This window comes from Barbus barbus (genome assembly GCF_936440315.1).
Source record: "Barbus barbus genome assembly, chromosome: 40".
Classification (NCBI taxonomy): domain Eukaryota; kingdom Metazoa; phylum Chordata; class Actinopteri; order Cypriniformes; family Cyprinidae; genus Barbus; species Barbus barbus.
The window spans coordinates 18,759,813-18,772,882 of record NC_136718.1 but is presented as its reverse complement, the minus strand read 5'-3'; the positions used below and the strand labels follow the sequence as shown (position 1 = coordinate 18,772,882).

The following is a 13,070-nucleotide window of genomic DNA, read 5'->3' as shown; positions in this document are numbered from 1 at the left end:
TATACATACTTAATATTATACATATTTTACCTACTTTTTATTTGTGATAAACAGAGTGCAATTTTAATGTGTGCTTTGAAAAATAGGTTCACAAAAATATTTATTTTAAATCTTACTGTTCGAAGTACTAGTTGGATAAAATAATATTTGTGACTTGAAGTTATGCTTGATTTTCATTCCCAGCACGAGAATTACCGCATGGCACAAGAAACGTGGCATTTACTGGCACTGTCGATCCCTCGCACACCCTGTACTGTAGCACTCAGACAGCGCACTCTTCCGTTTTCATTTTTTCTTCGAACACTTTCATGTTTTGACACGTTCAGGCTGTGCAGGTGTAGCCCTTCCCTCTCCTCGTGGGCTCTTTGTGGTTTTCTTTAGGAGGAAACTGTCTCAATAATAACTGAGAATTTAAGGAAAAAAAAAAAAAAAATCAAATCAAAACATATAATGCATTTACCTGATGTAATATATTTGTAAAACAATTATCTAACAATAAATATATTTATATAGGCTACCTAAAATTAGCTAAATTATTTAATTTAATCAACTTAATGAATATTGTTTAAAATGTTTTTAAAAAGCCGTGTGTTTTACTTTTTACTCTTTCTGATGCTCTTCTTTGCTTATCTGCTAGTTATTTGTGTCTTCTCCTCACTATTTTTAACTAAATTCAACCAGTTGCACAGCAGTACGCTGCTATAATTAGAACAATAAACGTGCGGATTGCTTGCGTCAATGGAATCCCGTGTGTGCGTCATGCCTTTTGACTGCGAGCGCTCTGATTGGTCGGCAGCCGGAAAGATTTGCCGAGGATCACCGCCCCTGCATGGCCATATCTGCCAGTGGAACGCCTCGAGAGGATGCACCTTTGACGTAACGGCACAATAAAATACTCGCTATATATCTGCTCGCTCACAGAAATTTGAGAAAACAGTCTTGTCGTGGCCAGGGACGTTTATACATGGTTATCCATCACTTGGAATACGGACACTTATAGGTCCCTCAACACAACACATTTTCAGGTACGTAAATATTTTTGCTTATAAAATTTGGAAGTCAGTGAACACTCTTTTCTTTCTGTTTTATGCTTCTTTTAAATAGCATACGAGCAGAAGATGAGTTCGCAGTTATTCAAAGTAGGTGTGCGTGTTTATAAATGGAAACATTTGTGCTATTGAGGTCTAATTTTATGTAGGCTATTTTGTATTCTTTACTATTCGGTATTCTTCGCTACGTGGAGCGCGCGAGTTATTCAGAAACAAACAGCCTAGCGCTTATCTAGATTGAGTTGAATGCACAGAATGAGTTGGTTTCTGGAATTTAAAATGCAAAAAGGCTTGAATGTCAGAAGATACGAAATGAAAGAGTAGACTGAGAGGGTGTGTGTATGTTACAGTGAATGGTGCTCTTCTGCACGCGCACGCGTCTCGCTGCAACAGGTGCTCGCGCAACAGCCACTTATCTGCATACACTGTCCTTTTAAACCTGACTGTACTTAGGTTAAAACCTGACTTAGGTTTAAACCTGACTGTACTTATTTGATTACTTATTATTTTGTAAACAAAATGACTTGGTTTCCTGCATGTTGGTTATGCCACACTGACTGTTTTTTCACAATATGAATACTATTCTAAAACAAAATTGTTTCAGTGATTATTTTTAAACAAATAATTATAAAATATTATGCTAAACTACTTATGACCAGCATTCATTTTTTAAAAGAAACTATTTTTTACAGTTGTCAGACAGTTACACCACCTAGGCATTTGACTTTAAGAATCATATCTAATGCTAATGCAGTGACTTGTGTATTAGTCAACTTATTGAGGCAATGAAATGTTTAGTCAAATGATCATCAGGTGCCATGTTCTCACCTTGCTCTGGGTGCAAGGCCATGAATGTCTGTCAAACTGCTGAGCCATAATTATCTTATGCATTTACCAAGCTCATTAAAGTACTTTCTGCAGAATTACTCTTTTAAAAACAAGTTGATAGTGGCATGTTTTCCAAATATTTCCATTGGTCTAAAGATTGAATCCATGTGGTTAGAATGTAGTATGATTGTATGTAAAAACTGTTTCACTGCCTTTTTTTCTTAATTTATCTTATCACTTACCTTATGGAACACAATGTCTGAGTTTGCAGGGGAAATTTGAGTCTATCTTAAAAAAGTTCCATATACATACACCGCCCACTCACACTCACAAATATACACGCCCTCTTAGTGAGGCAACCCATGTGTCATGTTCGTCTGACGACCTTAATGTGGTAACACAATAAGCATGGCTGCCCTTTCCAGCCAGACGGCTCTCTAAGTTTTCTCAGAAATCTTAAAGGCACTTCAGAGAACTGTCTATACAGACTCGCTGGCCGTCGAGTAAGTCTATCTAGGTATAGGTTAGGATGCGTTATTCAACTTTTGAGGCGTTTGACGTTTCAGCAGCAATATCTACAATATTGAAAAGTAGATGTTGTGGTTCTGTTCTACAGAAATGACCTGTGTTCGAAGTCAACATGGAGTCCAGACCTATGAGAGCTCCCTCTTCAGCTCAGAGTTTTTGAATCCTGACTTCACCTCCAGGTTGGCCATGGATGTGACTGACCAGCGGGACCAGCTCTCCACACCCTCCCTGCCCAGCATCACCTCTCTGGTTGGAGGATACGTTGGGGAGTTTGATACCTACTCATGCCAGATCGCCACAGGCGCTGCTTCTTCCTGTCCGGGTGGCACCTCTGGGCAGGACTCGTTCAAGCTGGATGACCTCCAGGTGTACGGCTGTTACCCAGGCACATTTGCTTTTAGCTACCTAGACGAGACATTGTCCTCTTCAGGTGGGTCAAACTGCTTTGGAAGTCCAGCATCTGCGCCATCACCCTCTACCCCGGGATTCCGGCCCATGTCTGCTTGGGACAGCACCTTCGGTCCCTGCTCCCCCGATGAGGGCTGTTGGGGTTCAGAGAAGCCTATGAACCAGGCCGCCTCTTTCTTCACGTTCGGACACGACGAGCTTTCTCCATTGGGACAGCTGCAGCCACAACTCCCAGATCAGGATCCCTTTTCCCAGTCCCAGCAACACGGTTCACCACTTCCCTTCAGCCTGGAGCAAGGCAGTCGGGATGGCTCAGGACTGATGGACGGACACCTGTCTCCTAAAGTAAGGAGCCCCACAGGAAACGAAGGGTGCTGTGCAGTGTGTGGAGACAACGCTTCCTGTCAGCATTACGGGGTGCGCACTTGTGAAGGATGCAAAGGCTTTTTCAAGGTGAGAGAGCGTGAGCGTGCTGTACTTGTCTTGCTGATAAATTATTATACGTTTGAATCATGTCATTTTGGATTTGGGAATCTGGCTTATTTTAATGACTAGGTTTCCTTTTTTATTTTGTAGCGCACAGTACAGAAAAACGCCAAGTATGTTTGCCTCGCCAACAAAGACTGCCCAGTGGACAAAAGGCGGCGAAACAGGTGCCAGTTCTGCCGCTTCCAAAAGTGCCTAGCTGTGGGGATGGTGAAAGAAGGTGAGAATTAAAAATATTATATTAATAAATAAAAAAGAACGTAATATCAATTAATTCAAAATGCATAAAGAATTTAAAATACCCTCAAAGCAGTTTTAATAAATATACATATTGTGCCTCTGTGTAGTTGTGAGAACAGACAGTCTGAAAGGTAGAAGAGGTCGTTTGCCATCCAAGCCAAAAGCTGCTCAGGACTCACTGTCTTCGCCTGTAAACATCATCGCCTCTCTCGTCACTGCCCATATCGACTCAAACCCTGCCAGTGGAAATCTAGACTATTCAAAGGTGAGGACAGAACACACTTCACAATAATCTGACAGGCAAAATTTAAAGCTATAGTGCTGTTTTAATAGTATTGTCAATTTATATTTTGTATTTTTGGTCATTGTTTAGTATCAGGAATCAGTATCCGGATTGTCTGAGAAGGAGGATGCCAATGACATACAGCAGTTTTATGACCTGCTAACAGGGTCAATGGATGTGATCAGGAAGTGGGCTGGAAGCATCCCTGGATTCAGTGCCTTCTGTAAGGAGGATCAAGACCTTCTTCTGGAGTCAGCATTTGTTGAGCTCTTCATACTTCGGCTAGCTTACAGGTACATGTCAGTTCATACAACACTGAATTTAGGATTATAAAATTACTGTTTGGGGTAACTAAGCATCTATTTATCGCTTTACATTTAGGTCAAACCCCGAGACAGACAAACTTATTTTCTGCAACGGTGTGGTTCTGAATCGGACGCAGTGCACACGAAGCTTTGGTGACTGGATTGACTCCATTATGGAGTTTTCTCAGAGTTTACACCGCTTGAACTTGGATGTATCATCTTTCTCCTGTCTTGCCACACTGGTCATAATCACAGGTAAATGACTTTGTTCTACACAGCCAACAGAAATGTAATTTTTTATCCCAAACAGATCTCTAACCTTCACTTATGACCAACAGATCGACATGGCTTGAAAGAACCCAAACGGATCGAAGACCTCCAAAACCGCCTGATCACGTGTCTCAGAGACCATGTTTCCACAAGTACCCCTGAGGCCACCCGGCCCAACTACCTGTCCCGACTCCTGGGCAAACTTCCAGAGCTCAGAACATTGTGCACCCAGGGCCTCCAGCGAATCTTCTACCTTAAACTGGAAGACTTGGTCCCACCTCCACCCATTGTGGATAAAATCTTCATGGACACATTGCCATTCTGAATATAGAATGGCTTTATAAATGGACAATCGGAGTGACAAACAGATGAAAGTGATGGATATGAGATGTTTGAGATGGTTTGACTTACTGTTCTCTGCTTTCAGATCCAGTGCAGCTACTGTACATGTACCACGTACAGCCTCTTACATGCAAATACTTTGAGTATTATCACAGACTCCTGACTTATCACTTACTGTTCTCTGCTTTCTTGGAATGCAATCAGAGAACTATTGCATTCTATCATACAGTTTTCACCATTGAACTCACTAAGAGACATAACGAGAATCATGCATTTGGTTGAATGTGTTGGTAACTCTAAACCAGGGGTAGGCAACATCAGTCCTGGAGTGCCGCTGTCCTGTAGAGTTTTGCTCCAACCCTAATCAAACACACCTGAACAAGCTCAAGTGCCAGATAACGGTTTCCCATAAATCTGCTCCAAAATGTGCTTACACTGAAAACAAAGATTTACTATGTTTGAGTACAGGACTGATGTGAGTGCATTGGAGGACTGTGGTACACTTGTCTAATGTTTCAGATCCAGTGACACTAGAAACTTTAGTGTATTTTAAGAGTCAGTAGTTTATATAAAAGATTGAAAAGTCACGGGAGATCCAGTGCAGCTACTGTACATGTACCACGTACAGCCTCTTACATGCAAATACTTTGAGTATTATCACAGACTCCTGACTTAGTTTAGTGTACCAGTCAAACCTTAGAGTAATTATATTTGTATGTATGTATTTTAAAGATGTATAGGCATGACTAGAGCTTCTGCAGACTGCATCCTTGCTCATAATGACAAAATCAAAAATTCTGATTTTTTTTTTTTTTTTTTACATAAAATGAGAGGTATTGCTTATCTTTCATTGATTTTGTGCAGCTCTCTAAATAAAGACATTTTGAACCAAAATCATTTTGGGTGCTATGAAACATTTCTTCACATCATTTAGTTTATCAATAAAAGGGATATAGCAAGATCTGCATGGCTTTTCTTTCAACAAAAAAAAAAACAAGGGTGGTTTCTTTCACCATTTGCTCACCATTCCAAACCTGTGTTTTTCTTTCTTCTTTGAAACATAAAAAAAAGTGTTTAGCACTTCTAGCTTGTATCCTGTGGGCCTCATTTATAAAATGCTGTGTAAAAACATCCTACATGCGTACATGTGAAATGAAATTAAAATTTGCGCACACACAAAGAAAATGTGCTTATGACTCTCATACAGATGAGTCATCTATATATTGCAAATGATCTTGAAATTGTGTGCAGCTGAATGGTGTCAGATCCCTGACCTGTAAATGGCCACTAATTAATGTCATCTGCATAAAAAGGAACACAAGGAAATCATGTACGTCCACTTAGAATCTGAGCATATCTGTACATATGCACGTTTTATAAATGAGGCATCTTCTGAAGCCATATAAACAATTTTATGCAACAAATTGATTAATATACACTCTTAAAAATAAAGGGTGCTTCACAATGCCATAGAAGAACCTTTTCATCTAAATGGTTCCATAAAGAACCTTTAACATCTGAAGAACCTTTCTGTTTCACAAAAGGGTTGTTGTGGACTGCAGTGGACTGGATGTTGTGGACTGCAGCGAGCCCTACTTGAATATGGCTCTCATAATTACGAGATGTTTTCTCATTAAAACGACATTATTTCTCATAATAACGGCATCGTGTGTTATAAAAACGATATATTTTCCCGTTATAATAGATATATGGTAGCCTACATTATGTGAGCCAGCTGATTGTCCGCGCTAATAATAAAGATGTCGTTTTCACGAGAAAACATCTCGTTATTACAAGAAAAGATGTCCTTAAAATGAGAAAATCTTGTTATTACGACATAATTGAGTGGAAAAAAATAATATGTGTGCGGCAGCAATGCATCACCGTAATTTATGAATCAGACATGCTGGAAAATGAACATGCCAAAGAAACGTAGGGCTTAAAATAGAACGCAGTCATAAAGATAATATTTATGACAATTTTATGGTTCTTTTTTTTTTTGTCACTTTTTTTGACAACTCCAATCTTCATTTACTTTCATTATACAGCAAAGAGTGGGCAAAAATGAACCTTAAGTAAAAAAAAAAAAAAATTAAAAATACAAAAAGAAGAGGAAAATACAAGTTATCGTATAGCTCAAGTATAGACTTGTTTCTATATAGGGTTTCAACATTGCTTTTATAACAGCTGTAACTGAGTAATCATGATGTCACCAGGTTACTGCACTGCAATGAGCTTTCCCTTTCTAGAAGGAAGTTGTGGTTTTGAACATTTTCCATATGGACAGCTAGCTGGCTAATCTGTTTCATGTGTATGATTCAGATCTGAACTTGATGTCACATCAGTTTGACGTGGTTCTTGAACTATATTTAGATCTGTCTTTCTTTTTTACTATCAGGCCATTTGCAATCAGATTATCACATACGTCATTATATTGCTTTATGAGGCTAACAATAGCGGTGTAATTTCTACTGCTCATATTTAGATTAAGGGATTTCAACATACCCCCCAACTATGAGGTGGGGTAAAAGTGGGACAATTATACAATTAGTTAAAATATTTGAAAGAAATTGGATTTACTGCTGAATAAGCGTGGTTATGTGATAGAGAAATAGCCTAGAAAATAGCAGAGTAAAAAAGCACTATACAGTAACATCTCAGCAACCATACAGTAACTCCCTGTAAACCCTTATTGCTGTAATGATGAAAACGAACAGACTATTAGCCAATTTGCAGTTTGTCTAAAAGGGATCTGTCTGTCCCACAGTAGCTTATTGGAGGGTGTGTAAAACATCTCATCGGATTTCATTCAGCTAATTTCATCACAACATTGTAGGACATTATAGGTGCAGAAGCTTCATCGTCTGATTGCATCCCGTTCTAACATATAGGGTTTATGAGTCACCGTTACCCCTGCAGACCCATCCTGCTACTATCATGATACCTCAAGTCAGACTACCTTGGAACACGGAGGGCCTTTTTGTCCCTAAGTTGCATTTCTAAATAGTTTTGTGAATAGTTTTTAAAACACTGAGTCTGCTGGCTGACAGTCACGCTACACACCACAAGGCCTGCAGGGTGTCACATATCCCCTCCTCCCCTGCAGAGAACACCAAATTCTATGGCCTAATTTTGGGCCACTGTAATTTGCTCTGACACATCCTGTGCCTGCCAAGGTATGCAGCCAATGGTATCACCAAAGAAAGTACAACTGAGCAGACAGAGTAAGTGCCAGGGACTTTGTGTGAAAGCGCTCCAGACCAACAGATGCATTTTGGAGCTTAAATTGAGAAGGATCCTCAACATTAGTGACCCTGGGCAGAAATGTTATGCAATATCTCAGGCCATTCTAAATTTAACTATATAATACATAATACCTGGGCGGTGGCAATGAAATTGGCCCGAAAGTGGCTTACAGTATGCCTCATGAAGTGAGTCATTTTAGAAAAGGGATATCCCAAGAAACAATGAGTTTTCTGAGAGTGGGCCAGCACCTTATATTTTGTAATCATTTGCATAGTTTGTCGTTAAAACTCTCTTCTTCGCTGAATAACATGTCTGTATAAACAGCTTACTTGGAGTATTCATGTTTATATTTTAATAAATAATTCACATAGCTCTTGTGGGTACCTTGCACACACAGTGAGAGGAAAGAGGAAACCCTGTGGTAAATACATTTAGCTCATCATTGTGTCCTGTAACTCAATCTGCTCCATTGTCAATTTGACAATGACAGATGAGAGGGGAAGAGCCACATTTTGAACTGAGTTCATTCAAAATGAAGACCTATAAACTGCAGACAGATGATAGACAGACAGACAGACAGATAGATAGACAGACACATACAGTGCCTTGCGAAAGTATTCATACCACTTTATTGTTTTCACGTTTTATGTTGCTGCCTTGTTAAACTGCTTTAAATGACTTTTTTCCACATCAATTTACACTCCATACACCATACTGACAAAGCAAAAACAGAATTGTCAAAACTTCGTAAATGTATTAAAAATAAAATTAAATAAGTACATTGCATAAGTATTCATACCCTTAACTAAATATTTAGCTGAAGCACCTTTAAAGTCTTGAGACTTTTTTTGTTTGATGCGACAAGCTTTGCTCATCAGCATTTGGCAGTTATCTGCCATTCTTCTCCTCATCTCTTCACCTCTCAAGTTCTGTCAGTTTGGATTGGGGTAGACGCACATTTTCAGGTTTCTCCAGAACTATTTGATTGGGTTCAAGCGTTGGCTCTGGCTGGGCCACTCAAGGACATTCACAGAGTTGCCTTTAAGCCACTCTTGTGGTGTGTTTAGAGTCATTGTCCTATTGGAAGGTGAACCTTCTGCCCAGTCTGAGGTTCTGAATGCTTTGTACTGGGTTTTCATTAAGGCCATCTCAATATTTTGGTGCATTGAGCTTTTCTTTTACTATGATGAGTCACTCAGTCCGTGCCACTGAAAAACAGCCTCTACCAGTACACTTTACTTCTGGTGATGAGCAGAGCCTGGTTTCCCTCAAACATGATGTTTGGAATTGAGGTTCATCAGACCAGAGAACCTTGTTTCTCAGAGTCTGAGGGTCCTTTGGGTTTTTTTTTTTTTTTTTTTTCAAATTTCAAGTGTGTTTTCATGTGTCTTCACTGAAGAGAGGATTGAGTCTTGCCACACTAGCATAAAGCCCAGATTGCTGAAGTGTTGCAGTGATGTTTGTCCCTCTGTAGATTTCTCCCATCTGCATATATGATCATGGAGCTCAACTGGAGTGACCATCAGGTTCTTGGTCACCACACTAACCAAAGCCCTTCTCCATCAATGGCTCAGTTAGGCCAAGAGGCCAGCTCCAGGAAGAATCCTGGTTGCTTCAAACTTCTTCCATTAAGGGTAACAGAGACTACATGCTTCTCTGACCCTTCAATGAAGCAGATTTTTTTTTTCTGAACTCTTCTCCAGATGTGTGGCTTTACGCAAACCTGTTTCTGAGCTCTACAGGCAGTTCTTTTGAGCTAAGGGCTTGGTTTTTGACCTCATGGCTTGGTTTTATCAGCTGTTAGACCTTTTAAGACGACGTGTGCCTTTCCAAATCATACCCATTCAAGTGAATTTTCCGCAGGTTAACTTCAGTCGAAGTGTAGTATGGATTGATATGGAAAAAAGTCATTTAAAGCAGTTTAACATAAGGCAGCAACATAACAAAACGTGAAAAAAATGAAGGGTATGAATACTTTCGCAAAGCACTACAGACAGACAGACAGACAGACAGACAGACAGAGAAAGGTAAAGTAAGGCAGGGCTCGCAAAATTTCGAAATCCCTGGTAGCCCTTCGGGCAGGTACTCTTCAGATTTTGGTAGCCCGAAAATAATTTAACTAGCCCAAATAAAATAAGGACCATAAATGTCAATCAAAAACATTTTCAATACACAAATATCAACGAATATCAAGGAAAGAGTTTTATTTTACTATTTACAAAGGTATTTGCAGAATTCTTTAAAATCTATTTAAGGCAATTTGAAAAATTATTTCTTATACCATTTAACGTATTTAAAACCCTTAAAAACTTTTCAATTTAGTTGTATCAAATTTAAGGACCCGTGGGAGCAATGTTCCCTCTAATTTTTTTTCTTGCTGAGCAAAACTTCTCTCTATTGGGCGGACATTTCAGGCACCTGAGCAAAAGCATTCTTTATACCAGACCTGTACAGCATGCACACAAAAAAGTGTGTAACTTTGAACTTTAATGTGCTATTTATATTTGATTTGAGCCTTGATGTAACTAAATGATGTAAATTTTAGGTTACCTGAGACATTTTTACTGTCCAATACACTGCAGTTCAAAAGTTTGGATCAAAGAAGTTTCTGATGCTCATCAAGGCTGTATCTATTTGATAAAAAATACTGAATATTATTTCACAAAATATTATTGCAATTTAAATTAAATGTTTTCTATTTTTATATACTTTAAAATGTATATCCTTCCTGTGAAGCAAAGCAGTATTTTCAGAGTCACATGATCCTTTAGAAGTCATTTTAATATGCAGATTTTTAATCAATATTGGAAACAGTTGTACTACTTTATTTTTTTTATACTGTATTTTTTGGGACCTGTGATATTTCTTAAAAATAAAAAGTTAAAAAGAACAGCGTTTAGTCAAAATAGAGATTTTGTGTTCAAAAGTTTGGGGTCAGAAATTTTTTCTTTTTTAAAGATACTTTAAAAAAGTTTAAAGAAAGTTAAATAAACTTTATTCAGCAAGGATGTGTTAAATGGAAAAAATTGATAGCAAAGACTTCTATTGTAAGAAAATAATTATATTTTCTAAACTTTTAAATAATCATATCTTTTAAACTTTTTATTAAATCAAATAAAAACATAACAGGTTACAAAAAAATATGAAGCAGCACAACAGTTTCAACGCTGATAATAAATCAGCATATTAGAAAGATTTCTGAAGGATCATGTGACTGAAGACTGGAGTAATGATGATGAAAATTCAGCTTTGATCACAGCAATAAATACTATTTTAAAGTATAAGGTATTAAAATAGGAAACCAATATCAGAAATTGCAATAATATTTCACTATATCACAGTTTTTTCTGTATTTTTTAAATGAATACAGCCTTGATGAGCAAGAGACTGAAAGTAAAAAACCTGATAAATAATTTACCTTGTTTTTGAGTCTATAATATAGGCCTAACATAATATTTTATCAAAACAAACTATTTAAACTGATAGAATAGAATAGAAGCTGAAGCTAAACTTAAGCTGAGATCTGTAAGGTAAATATAAAAAACGTGAACATATGAATTCTTCTATAGCTGTCTAAACATGGTTATGAAGTACAGTTTGTACAATACTCTTGTGTGTGACTGTATGTTTCAGAGTTTTGTTACCGTTCTTTGCCCATCCTCCGGTATTTCCAGCACTTAATCAGGCCACTCTTCTTTAATACATGAGGACATTTGTCTCTTGTGTTGAGCGCACACAGCGACTCATTTGGTGCATATCGTTCACTTTCTATGAAACCGGTTCTAACTCTGTCGTGACATCAGCTCTATAGCGGTTTGCCCGAGCATTGCCATTCTTTCCCTTTTACTGGCAGCATTCAATCAAATGGCTTCCCAACTCATTTTTGTGTGCGCGAGGCACATTATTTCTTCTAGGCGGGCGCGGTGGACGAAGAGCGCGGTCGCGCGCGCGCTCAGCTTACGTTAGAGGGAACACTGCGTGGGAGCCCTGTATTTAAGGTAGCCCGTCGGGCAGGGCAGTGATACATTTTGGTAGCCCGACTGGAAAACACAATAGCCCCTGGACGTCGGGCTAGCGATTTTGCGAGCCCTGTAAGGTGTTCTAGATAATTGCTAGGGCGTTGCTAGGCTGTTTTGGATGGTTGCTAGAGAGAGTTTTTTAAACTGTTATGAAATTTTCTGGCAAGCCTATAGGAATATCTGAAGGGCATGGCAGCGCTCTAATAAAAAATTCCAGAGCTCATCCACAAGAAGTAATTGGATAAAGTCCCTATCACTCCGATTACAGCAGTTATGTGGGCAAGGCCAGACAACATACAAAAATATCCAGTTTCCATGTTCAGATTCCTCTGGTAAAGACAGCTTTTTGGTGCAAAATCAAAACAAGGTGTTAAAAAGCACATTGCCATGGTGACAATTAAACAAGACTGGTTCACCGCCAAAGAATATAGTTATTATATAAGCCTCCTGTACTGGTCACCGACAGCCTTGAGAACAGGAGAATGCTGGGGTATAAAACAAGACCGACAGTGAGGCTCAAGTTTCGATGAAGAGCTGCAAGTTTTGGATAAGAGCCCAGAGGTTGTTCCGAGTTCTTCCACACTCAAAGAACCAGGAGACAAAATGAACACATGCAGGACATCATAACCAGATACTAACCATGTAACTGGTGTATATAAAGTCATCAACAGCCTTTAAATTTTTGAGCCTCACTGCTTTGGTGCAAGCAAATTCTGACAAATCATCCAAAGACTTCTTCTCAAATCCTTCTCCTGGATTTAGCCTTAAACATGCATTAGCAATTTTGTATTATTTGTAATATAATTCTTTCCTGATTCAGCCTGCAGTCTTGCTCACTCTAGGACAGACAGCAGGGCTATTTTTATAAACTGTGAGCCCATGTAGATTCAGTGAAAGAGTTGACAAAGTGTTGTTGACGACTTGTTATGCTCTAAACAGGTGCATAGGCCATATGATCGATAGTGAGTGGAGCATAAAGCAGAGGGAACATTTACTGTACACACTGAGCTCATGACTCAATACGAACATGCTAAACAAATCCAGATTGGGTATCATGTGGTCTATC

At 38.7% G+C, this 13,070-nt stretch overlaps 1 protein-coding gene across 3 annotated transcripts; it reads left to right on the top strand.

Annotated features, from left to right (window-relative positions):
- The first annotated feature begins 835 nt into the window (after positions 1-835).
- LOC306859996 (nuclear receptor subfamily 4 group A member 1-like) lies at positions 836-5,719 on the top strand. Of its 3 annotated transcripts, none has more exons than XM_079401492.1 (7): positions 836-1,025; positions 2,494-3,266; positions 3,390-3,519; positions 3,647-3,804; positions 3,913-4,115; positions 4,204-4,382; positions 4,466-5,719. In XM_079401492.1, the coding sequence occupies exons 2-7, from the start codon at positions 2,496-2,498 to the stop codon at positions 4,720-4,722; spliced, it is 1,698 nt and encodes a 565-aa protein (XP_079257618.1). In that variant the 5' UTR covers positions 836-1,025; positions 2,494-2,495; the 3' UTR covers positions 4,723-5,719. The 3 variants fall into 3 exon arrangements, with proteins under 3 accessions (XP_079257618.1, XP_079257619.1, XP_079257617.1); XM_079401493.1 differs by having other exon boundaries at positions 885-1,025; positions 2,585-3,266; XM_079401491.1 differs by lacking the exon at positions 836-1,025 and adding an exon at positions 1,085-1,139.
- The last annotated feature ends 7,351 nt before the right edge of the window (positions 5,720-13,070 follow it).